General features: G+C 34.8%; 1 protein-coding gene across 5 annotated transcripts in view; it reads left to right on the top strand.

Annotated features, from left to right (window-relative positions):
- GRM5 (glutamate metabotropic receptor 5) overlaps positions 1-19,782 on the top strand; it is a 515,185-nt gene that overhangs the window by 179,684 nt on the left and 315,719 nt on the right. For all 5 annotated transcript variants that reach the window (XM_066370471.1, XM_066370497.1, XM_066370481.1 and 2 more), the window contains one exon: positions 4,903-5,152. In XM_066370471.1, the coding sequence (XP_066226568.1) occupies positions 4,903-5,152 (250 nt within the window). The remainder of the gene's footprint in view (positions 1-4,902; positions 5,153-19,782) is intronic.

The raw sequence follows: 19,782 nt of genomic DNA, 5'->3' as shown, positions 1-19,782 counted from the left end.
TCTCCTTCCTCTCTGTCTCTCTCTTCCCCTCCTGCAGCCGAGGCTCCATTAGAGCAAAGATAGCCCGGGCGCTGAGGATGGCTTCTTGGCCTCTGCCCCAGGCGCTAGAGTGGCTCTGGTCGCGGCAGAGTGACGCCCAGGAGGGGCAGAGCATCGCCCCCTGGTGGGCATACCGGGTGGATCCCGGTCGGGCGCATGCGGGAGTCTGACTGTCTCTCCCCGTTTCTAGGTTCAGAAAAATATTAAAAAAAAAAAAAAGTATCAGTAAGAAGTAGTTCATTTGACAGAAGGAAGGAAAATTAACTGGACTTTTCTTTTTTCATTTATTTCTGTGACATCTTATGGAAACCACCTCATTTCTAAAGTTTTTTGGTGTACTGGAATGACTCAGTCTTAAATTGAAGCATTTATTCTTAGAATAAATGTGAATTAAGCATGCTGTCATGGGTTTCAGGATAACTGTTTCATAATATCATATATAAAAAAATATAATAACTCTGGACCTGTTTTACATTTTCATGCATTAGGTTCATATTCTGTGGCTGAAATGTAAAAATAATTAAATAAAATAAGTATCTGAAAAATACTGTAGCCAAAACCAACTGATGAGATAGAAACTTAGAATCAAAACAAAGTAGTATCTAAGCCATTGTTTGAAATAATATTTGTTTTGATTATATTTGCTCTATAATAATGCTATTTACAAAATGAGCTACCAACAGTCCCCAAGTTATTTTCATCATAGAGACAGTATGAGTAATTGCATATTGGTATATCACTAGAAACATTTGAAAATATCTAAAAGTTATAAATTAATATTTACTATATTTACTCTTTTACATCTGATTCAAGATGAAAACTTTTGTCTTGAATACCAGCATGCCTGATTTTGTTAGTCATTGATGTTCACTTGGCATTGCATTTAAAACTATCCATATATACTTTCCAATTTCAGCAACTTCTAAGTATGTTATTCAAATATTTCCATCAGACTGGTACTTTCATAATTTTCAAAATCAGATAGTGCATAAGGGCTTCAAGTAAAAAAAGAAATAAAAAGAAAGGAAGATACAATGTGGAATATAAGGCTGGCCTGTGGCTTCAGTTAAGCAACTGGTAAAAGTAGGAAGGAATCCAGCAGACAGTCGTCTGTAAGTAGCAGAGGGCCTGTGATTTGCAGTTATAAAAAGAAATGTAATCATCACCTGACCTGACTCAGCTCACACTATAGTTGTAACAATGCAAATTTCAAATATTGATTTTGAATTTGTAAATCTACATATAGACAAAGTAAAAAATGTATTACGCCCTAGAATATACATGTTATCAATATTACTTTGACAATTAAAATGTAAGACAATTGGTTGACTGGTAGAAGCAGGGAGGGCTGGTGGAAGGGGAAGGGTATTAAAATCCTCTACTCACAATTTGAAAGTAAGATATGCCTTTAGTAAGATATTTCTAAGTAGTATAAATATGTGCTTTCTTTTTAAATGCCTACTTTTTAATTTATGAACAACAGACATCTCTTGATTCACATATTTTCTCATTTCTTCTCTTAATAAAATTAAATTAGTCCACTTAGTTTTTAGCTTTGGATAATTCCCTTAACCATCTTTCTTTCTTTTCCTGTATGTCTTATTCCAAATTGCAGTAGAGGGTTTTAATGCCCTTCCCTTTTCACAGGCCTCCCTGCTTCCACCTCTCAACCAGTTGTCTTACTCTTTAATTTTCATAGTAAATACTGATAACATATATATTAGTGTGTGATGAATTTTTTACTTTGTTTATATGTGGGTTTATAAAGCTAAAAGTCCATATTTGAAATTTGCATCATTATGACTATAGTGTGAGCTGAGTCAAGCAGGCTGTGATTTCTTTTTATAATGCAACTCACAGGCCTTTGGCTACTTGTAGAAGAATGACTGCTGGGTGTCTTCTTTTACCAGTTGCTCCAAATGAAGCCACAAGCCAGCTTGATATTCCACATTATATCTTCCTTTCTCAATCATTTTTGTTTTGCTGTTGAAAAAAAATAAATCTTTGCTTTCCAAGATTTGTCCTCATTCTATACATTACTTGAAATTTATTTCATTTTCTTTGAGAAGCCTGTGGACTTTTTTTAGTTTCTTCTTTTTTAAAAATGTGTAATTCTAGAATATAGTCTTTTTATCAACTACTAAAAACACTTTAGGCTTCCCAAATTTATTGGAAAACATGGGATATATATATACATATATTTATCCTATGTATATATATATATATGTATATATATATTCCTATTTTTAATCTCCAGCATGCAATGGGTTTCTTTTATTAATTTAATATTATTATATTGCAGAATATTTATGTCTTGCATCTATTCAGACTGTTTTCATTTTTAAATTTGAAAGTGTACTACTTGGTCTTTGCTCCAATAAAATTATGTTTCCCCAGTAAGCTTATTCTTTAGTCTAATGTTCAGTGTTAATGTCAATTGTCACATTATTTGTCTTAGATATTCCCAGAGAGAGCAGCTTAACTATGTCTAGAATATTTTTTATAATCCTAGTGGGTACAATTAATTGGGTTCAGGCTACCTGTCAGATATTTGCATATATTAAATATGATATGCCAAATGCCCATATAATAGGCAGTATTACCTCAGAAATTTAAGACTATTCAAGCCAAATTAGAACTCAGATCGTCTGATAACTAAGTTCTCTCCCTATACAAGCTGCTTCCATATAACTTACTGTATAAATAAAAACAATATTAAAACAAAGCTATTAGGAGAGGAGCTAAATATTATATTTTGTCATGTAATTTTTCTTATTTAACTGTGAATGTATTGAGAATTTTTATTAATGCTATCGTAAACATTATAAACTCTGTTTCAAATTACTTAAACAAATGCCCCAACATTCATCAAAACATTAAGTTCAAAAGACAATCAGTTGGAAAACAGAGTAAGCTAAAAATAAATTAGAGAAGAATACATTACTCAGTTTAGTATAAAACTAGTAATTTAGGCCCCCTGGCACATTTTTCAGAGAGAGCCCTTTAGACTTTGTTAATTGCAAAATAACTACATTGCCCACCTGCTGTCATCCTAGAGGCTCCTTGTTGCTTTAATTCTGGAGAAGGAAAGATGCAGCTGGCCCACCCATGTTTTGGCTGAGACTCAAGATGGCCTGCTCCGCTTTGCCCTTTAAAACTGCCCCAGGGCCTGACTGGATAGCTCAACTGGTTAGAGCTTCATCCCAAAGCATAGAGGTTGCCAGTTCAATCCCAGGTCAGAGCACATATAGGAACAGATTGATGTTCCTGTCTCTCTCTCTCTCTTCCTCTCTCACTAAAAATCAATAAAACTTTCCTAAAATCCACCCTTACCATCTGAGGATCTCATCTGCCAAAGGTGCCTGTGCTATAGTGGGGCACACAGAGGTCAGGAGTAAGAAGATAGATGTTCAAACCAAAACTCTGCCACTTACTTGCTAAGTGCAACTTCAGATTTATCTGAAGTGAGGGGAAAATAATTACCTTTATCACAGATTTGGTGTGAAGAGTTGTGAGCTAATACATGAAAAGTGACTGTCCAAAATTCAAGATGTCATACAGGTACAGTTATTTATAAGTTATCTCTAAAGTACTCAGATAGTGAAACCGTTGCAAATGAATGCCTTACACACTCTCTCATTTATTTTAGAATCTATTCCTGATGAAATTTCAGTTCTTAGGCCTAGTTGATTGTTAGGTCAGTCACATCTTTATGTGTTCCACAGCGTGGGTCATATAATAGTCTCCTATTCTTCAAATCAATGCCCCTCACACATCTGATTTTTTGAAAATTTAGAAAATGAGCCCAGTACGAGGGACAGAGACTTAAAGGGCTCCAAAATTATCTAAAATTGAAGCATATTGACCTTTAAATGCAAAAGAGAAATGCAGATGTAATTGGGCTTCTGAGTCTTCTTAAAGTCAGCTAAAGGAGAATGCAGGGAGCAGAATCTTCGCTCTTGGACCTGTGAATGGAACACAGCCATCCATGTACTTCATGTGTAACTGTGGGCAGTGTAAACCTAGCTGCCTCATCTGCTTCTTACCTACAGCATGAAGGTTGTAATGCCTACCTCGAAATATTATTGTGAGGGTTAAATGCGATCATGTACACAAAGGTCTTATACTTCCTAGCATATAGTCGCTTGTCAATATTGCTCTCCATTTTTCATAATTTTCAAAGACTTCATCAATACGTAGCCTCCATTTTTCAAAGGTATTTGTAATTATTTCTCAATATAACTAACTTTACTATGGTTGTAGAGAAAGAAACTATAAGTGGTTTTTTCATAAGCTTAGGCATTATCTGTGACAATACAAAAATCTCAAGAATCAGGATTTTTTAGTTTGGTTAAAACCACAAATTATCATGATTATTAATAAAATATCTTGCATAGTGGTCTCTAAAAATATGATATAAGATATTTGTACAACATCAATACTTTATAAAATATATGTATTATATATATATACTATATCTTTAAACACAAACATTGGAATTAGTGGGGTGAGGTAATCATATGATAAGAAGCAAAGGGAGGTGAGAGAAAAATAGCAGATAAATGTCTTATCTCACAGATAAGTTTTTTTAATCAAAGAGGAAGCTGAATTGCTTATAATTTTAATATTATTCTCTCTTGGTAAAAATTTTAAAATGTTCAATGCATATATATATAATGTACTTTTATTGTAAATTGCCCAAATGAGCAAGTCGGTAAAAGAGCTCAAGTTCATTCAGGTGTTCAGTTCCCAAATCCAAGACTACCGAGTAACCCTCAGGCTCCTAGCACTTCTGATTTCTGATTGTGCCCAGTGAATCCAGCACACCTGTCTTACTACCCCTCTGCTTATGTCTTCACACAGGCAACTACGGAGAAAGTGGGATGGAAGCTTTCAAAGATATGTCAGCTAAGGAAGGAATTTGCATTGCTCACTCCTACAAAATCTACAGCAACGCAGGGGAGCAGAGCTTTGATAAGCTGCTGAAGAAGCTCAGGAGTCACTTGCCCAAGGCCCGGGTGGTGGCCTGCTTCTGTGAGGGCATGACGGTACGGGGACTACTGATGGCCATGAGGCGCCTGGGTCTAGCTGGAGAATTTCTGCTTCTGGGCAGGTGAGTGACAATCAGAAAATCCACGTGGAGGTAATATCAGGAATGTGGCAGTATCGAAGGATACCTTTAGGTGCACAAGCACAGATGTTTTGAAAGCGTAATCTGTGTAGTGTAGGTAGAATTTAAATATAAAACACACCAGAACCTGAAAATAATCATGGAAAATAAGTAGATATACCATGTGCTGATTAATGATGATGACAGGAATAAACACATAAAGACGATGAGTCCTTAAGTCCTCCAAGAAATGACTATAAGCAATCAAGATGGGTTCTTAAATGCTTGCATCCCTTGGGAATTAAGCACACTTCAAACTTTCTGCTGTTGCTTTTGAAATTTATTTTGAGAATGGCTATGTAAATTTGTCTTATAATATAGAATCATAGAATTTGGGGTTTGAAAACAAGAAATTGCTTTTAGAATTAATTTTTAAAAGTGTTGGAAATTTAGCTCATTATTTTGTATAACAAAAGTCTTAGTACATTGCCTGATCACTCACATTGTTGTTACTAGACAAGTTTCTAAAAGACTAGCTTCTACAGGGATTGACTTTAATTATCTAGATAATCCACTTGATTGCCACAGCTCAAGTCGTTCATTCCCTGCTGATGCTGTGAATCAGGGCATTAGTCAAACTTCACCAGAGAAACAGAAACAATACTGTGAATATGTATAGCAAAAGATCCAGGGGAGCCAATATTGTAGTTCTGGTCCAAGAGCTGGCTGCCCTGAGACCAAGCAGAGACAAAGTTTCAGTTCAAATCTAAATATCAGAAAAGACCAATGTCCCATTTCATGCAAGCAGACAGGCAGAGTTCCCTCTAACGCAGCTTTTCCATTGTATTCAGGTCTTCAACTGGTTGCATGAGGCCCTCTCATATTAGGGAGAACAATCTGTGTTACTCAGTCAATAGATACAATTGTTAATCTCATCTAGAAACAACCTCATAGACGCACCAGAATAATGTTTGACCAAATAAATGTCTGGGCACCCTATGGCCCAAATTGTCACATAAAATTAACTACTGCAATCGGTAAGATGATAACATAGCCTAAACATATGAATGTAGTTCACCATTCTCTACCTTAAAAATGTTATACAATCACATATCTTTTTTTCAGTAGGCAGCCAATTTAAAGAATATTGAAAACCTTCAAAACCACTACATCTTTCTCAATATTACTTTCCAAAATAGAAAGCCAGCTTACTTGTTATTAATTTTTTATAGCTCATTAAAAAAAAAAACATGATTCCTTTATTTTCCAAATGTTTAACTGACCTTCTGTGATCACATGTAGCTCCTGCTTGGCTATATTTTTAGATAGTCACTTTATATACCTAATTCTTTTCTGTCTGATCTAATGGCTATAATAGATTGATGGTACTATTTTAATGTGAGGCCAACTGTCCTTCATGACAGTGATATTGAGTGAAATTTTCTTTTTCATTGCTGTCATACATTTTATCTAAAATCATCCTCCATTGGCAAGAAAGACGCACCAGTTAGTTCCATACAACCCAGGAACGTTGCTACTGCCAATATCCTTACATTCCAAAGCTCAGTGTTCCCACTGTGGTAAAAGAACAGGAAAGAAAAGATTAGCTTTAAACAATCCTCCCTTTCTGATAGGGAATAAGAGATTTTTGTACCTTCTATTGGCTTTTTTTGGCCAACATTAATATGACAAGTCAGTAGCATTTGTTTTCAGCCATAATTTGTCAACAAGTAATTTTTTTTTATTGCATTCACACAAGGAAAATTAATTGATACTATATTTGCTACTTTCCATCTGAATTTTTATTGCCAACAGCACCACAAGGACAAAATTCAATATTTTGAATATTTTAAAATTTATTCTGTATATGCTGTTTATAATAACTTCTCAAATTATTTAATTTATAAAATAATAGTTTCATAACCTTTAAATAGATTTCTTAATCCCTTCATTGGTTGGCTAAAATAGTTCATCATTGACTTGAATACCAATTCATTTTATCTTTGAGCAATTTTTTAAGAAAAATCTTCCTTACTCTGAATTAAAAGAATAAGTTCCTGAAGTTTTCATCTGTTGGATTGCATTCTTGTTTTTATTTTTTTATTTTTTGGTTTTGGGAAAGTATCGTGATACTCTTTCAAACATTTGGAAACAACAGTATGGTCCTCAGTCCTCATCATCTTCTCTTTGAAGCATTCCTATTTCTTTCATTACTACTTCTTCACAGTGAAGTGGCACTCTAGGTATGAACAAAATAATTTATATGATCATTTATCAAATATTGTATGCCAATTATTATGCTAAGCACTTTATACGCATTACTTTATTTAATTATTCATTTGACAAATATTGAGTGCCTATACTATATGTTAAGATACTTGGAATACATCAGTGAAAAAACAGACAAAAGTCACTACTCTTATAGACTTTAAAGATGAGAGAACTAAAAGGTAATATGTACAATGAAAAAAATAAATTTAAGAACAACTTGCATGTTGAGTACTATTATCATCTCCATTTTATAGACAAGGACCTCAAGATTCAATAAATATTGAGTAATAATGATACAAAGAAGGCCATATAGATGTTTGAGATAAAGGCAAAATTAAAATAAGTCTGAGTAACTCTAGGGACTGAATATTTAGCATTGTGTTTTACTGCTTCACAGTAAGTTTAAGGTGATCCTGATTATATATAATAGGAGATCTAGGGTAGTGAGCTGAAAAACAAAATTTACTAGTTATAAGAGAGAATTTAGAACTCCTACTCACTCTGATTTTGTGAGAAAACTGATTCTCCAAAAGCTTCGATGACATGGTCAAGGTTAATAACCATGGCTGTTAATCCAGTGCTTTTATCTTCTAGCCTGTCTCCTGTAACACAAAAGCAGAGAAGAATTTATAATCTAATAGCAATTCCCAGTTCTTCATAGATTGTGCTGTATAAGGAAACTATCTTACAAAATTCAAATTTGTTAGCATTTTTAAATTAATGTCCCGCCTAAAAAAAATCCTGTTCAATTCACCCTATAACTCCCCTTAGTGTTTTAAGATTATTTTGTTTGTATATATTCTCCCAATCTTTTTATGCATCCTCTTTCCACCCCCAATTTAGTTTAGATGGATGGTTCTTAGAAACCAGAGGTCAAGCTATGAGAAAAGAATCTATATTCAGAATTTTCTAGTGGGTTCCACATGTAACAAATTTAGTTACTTATACCTCTTCTCAGTGGGCTTGGGACAACCAAGTTTAATAGGTCACTCAACTAAAATGTTTGGCAGGACTATGATAACTACTGCTAAAACAACCTCATCTATCAACATATCTCACTATCTGTGCTGCTCATCAGTAGAATGTTAGAGTGATACAGACCTGGAAACTGAATCTTTTCATTTGAGATCTGTTGTCTCACTGCCAATACAAATGTCTTGTCCAGGTCCCTGAAATACTCTTGCTAAACACATTGGCTCTGACAACAGGATGAGATCAATAATCTAAACAACAACGACATTTCTATAGACTTATTTTTCTAGAATGGATAGTGTTTTAGGTCTTGACCTTAGAAAATATTATTTGAGATATATTTTTTCTGAATTATAAATCTGAATATGAACTGGGAAATAAGGACCTATTTTTAGCAAATTAATAATGTAAAGATCACTTTATCTTCTTTGTGATTAACTAAAACTATTTATTTATTTAGATTAAGACTTTCTGTCCTTTAATATAATTATTGTTACTAGGCCACAAGAGGAAATGTACTTAAATTGTAAATACCATTCTGGATTATAACTGGTTTTTCTTAGTAGGAAGTCAAGCTATAACAATACTTTCCAAAATGAAAAGGACAAGAGCTTTTTCTAATACATATTTTTATAGATAGAATTACAAATAATTGTTCTAGTAAAGCTATGATAGTAGCTATTAACCAGAAGTAGACATTAATTTTTATTCCTGTATAGCACCAGAATATTTATTTCAAATTAAAGCCATTTGAAAACAAGTATACCTGTATTCCATTTGGACCACTCAGTGTCATTTAATTGTTATGTGAAAAAAAGAGTGATTTTCATTAAATGTCTATATATGCTAGGAGACAATCAGGAAGGAAAAGAAAGTAGGAAGGAGAGGAAGGGAAGCACATAAGGGGACGAGATGGTAAGAGATGAGAGGAAATGAGAGGAGAGAGAGAGATAGAAACAGAGACAAAGCACTAGTTAAATTCTCTGAGCAATACTGAATAGGTCAAGTTTTAGATGATTTTAAACTTAGTACTAATATCCCCAATTTTATAGAGGAGAAAATTGAGACTTAAAGAGAGTAAATGACTGGGCAAGACCATGCCAGTTTCTCAGCAGCACAATGAGAGACATTTTTTAGCAGCATAAATGTTTCTATACTTGTCATAAGCTCAGTTTACTTTTGGTTTATTTTATTTTTTCTATTTTGGATTGTTATTTGAAAATTAAATAAACCTAATAAATGCCTTGAAAAATATTGAGATTTTAGAAAAAAATTTATAATGCAAATAAAACAGCCAAATTATGCACCATTTTGCCTGGATTTGTCTTATTCCCTATCTACAGTAAATTGGAAAGAACAGGCTAATTGCATAATGTTCATTCTATGAATAACCAGTCATTTAGATGCATATACCCTAGGACAATAAGTAACATGTTTTAAACCATATGTGTAGAGCACAGAGTAAGGAGACCATGGCTGAAAATTTTGGAAAGGAGCCTAGTAGAAAATATTTTCAGCTTTGTGGCATATTGATATTTATTCCATTATTAGATAAGAATTATTTTGTGGAAATGATAATACAATATGTGTAATTTTTTTCAAAAGATAATCCTAGGATATAGATTATTGGTTAGAAGAGTTATGGCAGATACAGGAAATTGGAATCCCTAACAAAAGTGTTACTGTTGACTAAGGCAGTGTGGATGATGAAAAGATGGCAGACCAAGAGCTTCTTATTAATTTATTAATTAAAATATGCTTATTACCTTGCTTTTGGAGGTGATATTAGGGTATAAGCAAACTCATCAAAACATGTACATTAAATACATATAACCTGCATATTACATACAACTCAATAAGTTGAAAAGTAAATGTAAGAGCTGCTGATGTGCTGATGTTATAAGGGAGTATGGGGAAAATGTCAAGGATGATTCCTAGATTCTTATGTTATATAACAACATGAATCATGACACCTTTAGTGAAATGAAGACAATTGAGGAAAAAATCATGTATGAGGTAAAGGGGAGATTATGATTTCAGTTTTGGATAAGTTGATCTAATGTGCATTTCAAATATAAATAGTCAAGAAAGTAGGAGACTATATGAGTCTGGAGCTCAAAAGAGATATCTAAGCTGTAAATAAAAATGAGTGAATCATATGAGTTATTCAGATTTATAAGTGGAAAACATGAATGTATAGAAGAACTCAGAGGAAAAGTCTAAGAACTTGAGAGACAAAGATGGTGATGGAGTAGGCGTACATACCAACTTCCACATCCCAGAACCAAAGTGGATTACAAGTTAATTTTAAGAACTATCATCTGGAAAAACCAACTTTGGTCTAAACTAAGAGGCTCTTTAACCAAGGATCACTGAAGAAACCACACTGAGACTGGTAGGAAAAGCAGAAATCCAGAGAGGGCTGCCCAGCTCCCGGAAGCAAATGACAGCTCGAAGGGACTCACATGGCGGGAGTGAGTTTAGCGGAGAGGGGAGGGTTCTAGTCCCCAGGAACGATGCCCAAACCTGCAGCCCCAGAGCCTAAAAGAGGCGCACAGACAGTATTTAGCTGCAAAACAAGCCAGGATAATGTTTGTGAGAAAGAGACAGATTTCTCAGACCCTGGATTCTTCTTAAAGGGACTGCACAGAAAACCTCTTTTACAACCACTCACCCAGGACACTGGGGGATGGGGAGAAATGAGAGGACTGGAGTATCAGCAAGAGAGTGTAATCTAGGACCCACAGGGAGAAACACTTTGAGGGACAGACACCCTAACCCCTGGGCTGAGTCACTCCCCAAATCTAAAGTAAATATTTTTCCTGAAACCAGCAATACCAGCAAAGGGAAGCAGGGCACCAGCCAAAGAGAAGCTCTCCTGCTACAGTCAGAGCAGAATCACTTAGAAGGAGGGAACCATAAGGAATACAGTATTGATTGCTAAGGTCTGAGCTGCATTGCCCCCACCCACACTGCTGAGTGCTCTCTGGAGGGTGGGTGGTGGTGGTGGCAGGACACAGAAGCGCAGTCCTGTTGGTGAGGGCGGAAACCAGGCCAGCCACGACTGAGGCCTGGCATGAGCTCAGTCCCACCAGGTGGGGGTGGAGGCTGAGGGAAGCTTTAGGGGAGTAAGGGGCGCATAAAAGTGGTCCAACCTGGCTGTGGGCCAGGTGAACAAGAGCGGGCCCGCCTGCAGCCCCACCCACAGGGACGGGGCAAAAGCAGGAGAACAGGCAGAGATCTGCGGCTGAGCATAGGTGTGCAGCCCAGCCCATGATTCCAAGGCTTGCTGCCCCGGCATGGCACATTGGCACAGCTGCACCTGTGGTGGTAGGGCAAAGGCCAAGGAGCCTGGGCTTGTATCTAGGGCACGTGAACACAGCCCTGCCCACAGAGGAGAGGTGGAAACTGCAGCATCTGCCTCAGCAGGCCAACACTGGCAATGCCCAAACCCAAATGCCAGAGGCAGTGGCAGAGGGGGTGGCAGGCCAGCAGACAGACCACACCTAGGGAACACAGAGGCCATAGCCATTGGACTCCTGTGGCCACACCCTTTTTATACATAGACAAAATGAGAAGGCAGAGAAATGCAACCCAAATGAATCAAGAGAAATCCCCAGAAAAAGACTTGACTGGGTTGGATATAACCAAATTACCAAATGCAGAGCATAAAATAATGATTGTTAGGATGCTCAAAGATCTTAGAACAACAATGGATGGACATAATGAGCATCTAAATAAAGAGATAGCAAGTATAAAAAAGGACATTGATATAATAAAAAAGAATCAGTCAGAAATAACAAATACAATATCAGAAATGAAGATCACAATGGAAGGAATTAAAAGCAGAATGGATAAAGCTGAAGATCAACTCAATGAGTTAAAAGACAAGATAAACAAAGGCACAGAAGCAGAGCAGCAAAAAGAAAAGAGACTCAAAAAGCCTGAGAAAACTCTAAGAGAGCTCTGTGATAACATGAAGAGAAATAACATCCACATTATAGGAGTTCCTAAAGGAGAAGAGAAAGAACAAGTGATAGAGACCTTGTGCGAAGAAATCATAGCTGAAAACTTCCCTAAATTAATGCAGGAAAAAGTCACACAGGTTCAAGAAGCACAGAGAATTCCATTAAAGAAAAATCTAAAGACATCTACACCAAAACACATCATAATTAAAATACATAATTAAAAGATAAAGATAGAATACTAAAAGCTGAAAGAGAAAAGCAGTCTATTATCTACAGAGGAGCCCCCATAGGGATGACATCTGAATCTCAACGGAAACACTTGAGGCCAGAAGGAAATGGCAAGAAATATTCAAAGTAATGCAGAACAAGAGCCTACAACCAAGACTTCTTTATCCAGCAAGGCCATCTTTTAAAATTGAAGGAGAAATAAAAAGCTTCCCTGACAAAAAAAAAACCCCATAAAAATCCTCAAGGAATTTATTACAGACAAACCAATGCTGCAAGAAATGTTAAGGGGCCTGTTGTAAACAGAACAAAGGAGGAAAAGAATATAGAAAAAGAGGAATGTAGCTTTAAAGAATAAAATGGCAATAAACAACTACATATCAATAATAACCTTAAATGTAAATGGATTAAATGATCCAATCAAAAGACATAGGGTAGCTATGTGGATAAGAAAACAGGACCCATACATATGCTATCTACAAGAGACACACCTCAAAACAAAAGATACACATAGACTGAAAGTAAAGACTGAAAAAAAATATTTCATGCAAATGTATATAAAAAAAAGCTGGGGTAGCAATACTTAATATCTGACAAAATGGACTTTAAAACAAAGGCTAAAGAGATAAAGAAGGTCACTACATAATGATAAAGGGACTGATCCAATGGGAACATATAACCATTATAAATATCTACGCACCTAATATAGGAGCACCTAAATATATAAAGCAGACTTTGATTGATATAAGGGTGAGATCAACAGAAATACTACAACAGTAGGGGATTTCAATACCCCACTAACATCACTAGACAGATTCTCAAGAAAGAAAATTAACAAAGAAACAGCAGCCTTAAAGGACACTCTAGATCAACTGGATTTAAGATATCTTTAGAACCTTTCACCCTAAAGCAACAGAATATACATTCTTTTCAAGTGCTCATGGTACATTCTCTAGGATAGACTACATGTTACGGCACAAAAGGGGTTTAAACAAATTTATGAAGATTGAGATTATATCAAGCATCTTTTCTGATCACAATGGCATGAAACTAGAAATCAACTACAATAGAAAAACTGAAAAATACTCAAACACTTGGAAACTAAATAGCATGTTATTAAATAATAAATGGGTTAACAATGAGATAAAAAAATAAAAAAAATTCTAGAAATGAATGATAATAAGCATACACCAACTCAAAATTTATGAGACACAGCAAAAGCAGTACGAAGAGGATGTTTATAGCATTACAGGCATACCTTCAGAAGCTAGAAAAAGCTCAAATAAATAACTTAACCCTGCATCTAAAAAAACTAGAAAAAGAACAGCAAGTAAAGCCCAGAGATATTAAAGGATAGAAATAATGAAGATCAGAGTAGAAATAAATGACATTGAGGCTAAAGAAACAATACAGAGAATCAATGAAACCACAAACTGGTTCTTTGAAAAGGTAAACAAGATTGATTAACCTTTAACCAGACTCACCAAGAAAAAAAGAGAGAGGACTCAAATATATAAAATGAGAAATGAGAGTGGAGAAATAACAGTTGACAGCAGATATACAAAGGATTGTAAAAAAAATACTATGAAGAACTGTATGCCAAAATATTAGAAAACTAGTAAAATGGACAAATTCCTTGAAACATATAATCTTTCAAAAATCAATTTGGAAGAATCAGAAAACCTAAACAGACTGATTACAATAAATGAGATTGAAACAGTTACCAAGAAACTCCCAACAAACAAAAGCCCTGGGCCAGATGACTTCACAGGCTAATTCTACCAAACATTCAAAGAAGAACTAACTCTTATCCTTCTCAAGTTATTTCAAAAAATTCAAGAGGAAGGAAGACTTCCAAGCTCTTTTTATGAGGCAAGCATAATTCTGATTTCAAAACCAGGCAAAGATAACATAAAGAAAGAAAGTTATAGGTCAATATCCTTGATAAACTTAGCTGCTAAAATCCTCAACAAAATATTAGCAAACTGGAACCAGAAATATATAAAAAAAATCATACACCATGATCAAAGGGGATTTATTCTGGGGAGGCAAGGCTGGTACAATATTTGCAAATCAATCAATGTGATTCATCACATAAACAAAAGGAAGGACAAAAACCACATGATAATATTAATAGATGCAGAAAAAGCATTTGATAAAATCTAGCACCCATTTATGATCAAAACTCTCAGCAAAGTGGAAATACAGAAAACATACTTCAACATAATAAAGGCCATCTATGACAGGCCCACAGCCAACATCATACTCAATGGGCAAAAGTTAAAAGCAATCCCCTAAAGATCAGGAACAAGGCAGGTGTGCCCCCATTCAGCACTCAAATTCAATATAGTTCTGGAAGTCCTAGCCACAGCAATCAGATAAGAAGAAGAAATAAAAGGCATTCAAATTGGAAAAGAAGAAGTAAAACTATCATTTTTTGGTGATGATATGATACTATACATAGAAAACCCAAAAGTCTCAGATAAAAAACTACTGGATCTGATAAATGAATTCAGCAAGATATCAGGATATAAAATTAATACTAAGAAATCAGAGGCATTTTTATACATCAATAATAATCTGTCTGAAAGAGAAATTAAGAAAATAATCCTCTTCACTATTGCAACAAAAAAAAATTAAGTACCTGGGAGTAAATTTAACTAAGGAGACTAAAGACTTGTACTTGAAAAATTAAAAAACAATAAAAGAAATCAGGAAAGATACAAACAAGTGGAAGCATATACCATGTTCATAGTTAGGAAGAATAAACATCATCAAAATGTCCATTTTACCCAAAGCAATTTATAAATTCAATGCAATTCCTATTAAAATACCAATGACATACTCCAAAGATATAGAACAAATATTCCAAAAATTCATATGGAACCAAAAAGAACACGAATACCCTCAGCAATCTTGAAAAAAGAAGAATAAAGTAAAGTATTACACTTCCTTATATCAGGCTATACTACAAAGCCATTGTACTCAAAACAGCTTGGTACTGACATAAGAACAGGCATATAGATCAATGGAACAGAACAGAGAACCCAGAAATAAACCCACACCTTTATGGACAATTGATATCTGACAAAGGAGGTAAGAGCATACAATGGAGTAAAGACAGACTCTTTAACAAATGGTGTTGGAAAAATTAGACAGCTATCTGATAAAAAATGAAACTAGACCACCAACATACACCATTCACAAAAATAAACTCAAAATGGATAAAAGACTTAAATGTAAGTCGTGAAACCATAAGCATCTTAGAAGAAAACATAGGCAGTAAGCTCTCTGACATCTTTCACAGCAATAGATTTGCTGATTTATCTTCACAGACAAGTGGAATAAAAGACAGGATAAACAAATGGGAATATATCAAACTAAAAAGCTTTTGCACAGCTAAAGACAATAAGAGCAGATAAAAAGACAAACTACACAATGGGAGAACATATTCGACAATATGTCCAATAAGTGGTTAATAACCAAAATTTATAAAGAACTTGTAAAACTCAACACCAGGAAGATAAACAATCCAATCAAAAAATGGGCAAAAGAAATGAATAGACACTTCTCCAAAGAGGACATACAGATGGCCAATAGGCAGATAAAAAAATGTTCAACATCACTAATCATTAGAGAAATGCAAATTAAAAGCACAATGAGATACCACCTCACACAAGTCAGAATGGTGCACATTAATAAAACAACACATAATAAGTGCTGGCGAGGATGTAGAGAAAAGGAAACCCTCCTGCACTGCTGTTGGGAATGCAGACTGGTGCAGCCACTATGGAAAACAGTATGGAGATTCCTCAAAAAATTTAAAATGTAACTGCCTTTTGACCCAGCCATTGCACTTTTAGGAATGTATCCCACGAATACCATATCACTGATTCAAAAGGAGAAATGCACCCCCGTGTTTGTGGCAGCATTGTTCACAATAGTGAAGATCTGGAAACTGCCCAAGTGTCTGTCAGTGGACAAATGGATTAAATAGCAATGGTACATATGTACATTGGAATATTATGGGGCCATGAAAACAAAGAAAATGTTACCTTTTGCAACAACATAGATGGACCTGGAAACTATTATGTTAAGTGAAATAAGCCAGGCAGAGAAAGAAAAATATCAAATGACTTCAGTCGTTTGAGGAATCCAATGAACAATGTGAACTAAGAAGGGAACTGAGACAGAGGAGAGATCAAAGAGACCAGAGGAAAAGAGGAGAGAGAGGGAAAGGGGATGATAGGAGGGGATAAACCTGAAGGGAAGGGAGGGAAGGCGCTATGGGGAGGGCGGTAAGGGAGATGTTGAGGGGAATACAGGGGAGGGGGGATGCATTCAGGGCGACACTAGAATCTATGTAAACACAATAAATTAAAATAAAAAATCTAAGAACTTAGCTTTGAGATACCTGAAAATTTAATGTTTGGAAAAAAGATAAACTATGAAAACAAAATAGAGAGACAAATCCAGAAATAAAGAGAAAAACCCAGAGAGTATCTTGTCATCAGCCAATGGAAGAGAGTGTTAAAGTCCAGACCACCAGTGTCAAATTATTCTATGAGAACAAGTGAAAATAATACTGATCCAGCTTTTGGATTTATTGAGATGGAAGTAATTAATAATTTAGCATGAGATGGCTGAATGGAGAAATAAAAGCAGATTCACTATAAAGTAGTTAATAAGTGAGGAGAAAGTAGAAAATGAACCCATGGCAAAAAGCCACTGTTTTGCATCACTAAGCTAATAGGAAATGGAGAATCATAAAAATTTATCTCGAAAAAAATCAGGTCAAGAGAAAGATTTTTTAAAAGAATATTTTTATTTTTTCTAAAAATATAATTTATGATCATAAAGATAATTTAAATGGTGAACACAGCTATATAGAAAAAAAGCATGTATTTTACCACAGCTGTATCAACATAGGGTATTATGAAATTATTTGGTATTTGCTGATTTTATTGGTAAAATTCTCATCATTATTTTTTAATTTGTAGTTATTGAATTATGACTGAGATTATACATCTTTCATATGTCAATAAGTATTATATATTTCTATTTTCTACAAGCTACCTAAGCAGGCATTTTGTCCTTTTTTCTGTTTATTTTCATTATTGATTTACATAAAAAATCACTTTATAAATTAAAGAAAGTAATTCATTGACATATGTAGCAAATATTTTTCTTCGTCTTCTTTAATTTTTACTTTATTTATAGTATTTTAAACAATGTCAAACTTTATCTTTCAGTTATTTTCTTCACATTTTTCTTTAATGACACATGGGATTTGTATATTGCATGTAAAGGTCAGCCATAGAAATTTGTTTAATGGGTTGTTTAATTTTAGGATTCAGACAGGATAAGAGAATTTAACAAATGAGGGGAGTATAATTGTATGAAATCCCCCAAATATGAGAATGAGTGATAAAGCATATATGGAGGAAGCAAGCTGAGAAATTCAACTTCAAAACTGGCATAAATATAAACTAAATCAAAGGTGGAGGTAGATATATTTAAAGGCTTGAAAATGGAAAAACCTTAACAGTTCCTCTTTTCTTTGTAAATTTGGAGGCAAGAATGGAGGGGGTGTGTGTTGTGCAGGGCGTGAGGAGACAGTGGGTTGAGAATTTGTCATTAGAGAATAGAGAACCAGAAAAACTACATCGTTTATAAGAGGTTTCATTTATTATCTTTATTGTATATTACTCCAACTGTTAATAATGGGGACAGAAGATCTAGCTTTACTACAATGAAGAAATATTCTTAAAATGACAAATTTAAAATTTATATCAGTACTGTCACAGTGTTGTATGGAATTCTCGCTGTTGTTAAAGTTTTAAAGGTTGATTTCACAGCCCTGTTCTCAAATTAAGAACTAGAAGAAGTGAGTCATGGAGATTTATGCATATCTTCTAATTAGCATCATTCACCTTTGACCAAATGGAACTCCTAATTCTGCCCCCAACATCAGAGTCACAGGCAAAGTTGGGCAATAGTAGGACTTTCCTGCTTCAGAAAATGGCTTTTAAAATGACAATAGGGAAACCCTTCAGTTCAGAGGGCAGACTACTCCAGAAAACTTAGGAGCTGAGTCACACATGCTTAACTCTAGTTTCACTGGACAGATATGGCACTCATTCCTAGGAGTGAAGGAAGGGAGAGAATCGAGAAAAGCTAGGTGTTTTCTTTCTATGCTTTTTCTTCCTGGAAAGTGGAAATCTCTGACATTCTCCCAATAAAATGTAAAGAATAGACTAATAAGATATTAGTCTATTCCTCACAACTCTTTTCTGAAGTGGGTAGTTAATATTAAGTGGATTTACCAGTGAAGACTGTGAAGCTCAGAGACATTACTTGTCTCATCAGTGCCCCATGCTTACTAGATGTGCCGCTGAAGTAGAAATGAAACCAGTTGCTTTGAATGATGCTATGGATCTGACAAGTGGATATGCCCAGAAGGAGAACAGAGGGCCTGGATGTTATTGGACAGGGAAGGATTCCTATGTGAGGAATGGAACCCACCAATGGCTCTGTTGACCTCTTTTAGTACTAGGGTTTGTGTGTTAGAGGTGTCTGCACTTCAAAGGCTTCTGGCAGCTTTATAGCAGATTGTACTTCTAATATTTGTTTAGAAAATTTTAAAAATAATCAGATGATAATAATAACTATTATTTTCTTTGTGTAGCAAGCACTGTCCTGAGTGGTTGGTTTTTATGTGTTAATTTATTGACTTTTATAACAATTCTTTTTTTCATAACAATTCTATTTGAAAGCTATTAATATTAACCTCATTTTATCGCTGAGGAAATGGAGGCACAGAAAGACAACTAATTTACCTAAGATTATACAGGCTGTAAGGGACAGAGAAGGCATTGGAAGATAGCCTATATGCTTAACCACTATCGTGAACTATCTAGATCTTTGATAACCCTTAATTTCAATAATAAAGTTGATCCTTATGGCATAAAATATTGATTTTTCTATATTACTAAAATAGACAATTTTTAATAAAGGAAAGCAGTAATTAAAGATGATTCTGAAAGAGAGATTTTTTCTTTTTTTAAGTAAGATAAGTAAAACCTAGAGCAATTCAACATCCTGTAAATCAGAAAAATTCAATTGACTAGTCAGTCTGTATTACTATTTTTTCTTGAAAACACTCTACTAAAATTTAGTTTTCAGAAAAGAGAAAAC

This window comes from Saccopteryx leptura, chromosome 1 (genome assembly GCF_036850995.1).
Source record: "Saccopteryx leptura isolate mSacLep1 chromosome 1, mSacLep1_pri_phased_curated, whole genome shotgun sequence".
Taxonomy (NCBI): domain Eukaryota; kingdom Metazoa; phylum Chordata; class Mammalia; order Chiroptera; family Emballonuridae; genus Saccopteryx; species Saccopteryx leptura.
This window is presented reverse-complemented; position numbering and strand designations above follow the sequence as displayed.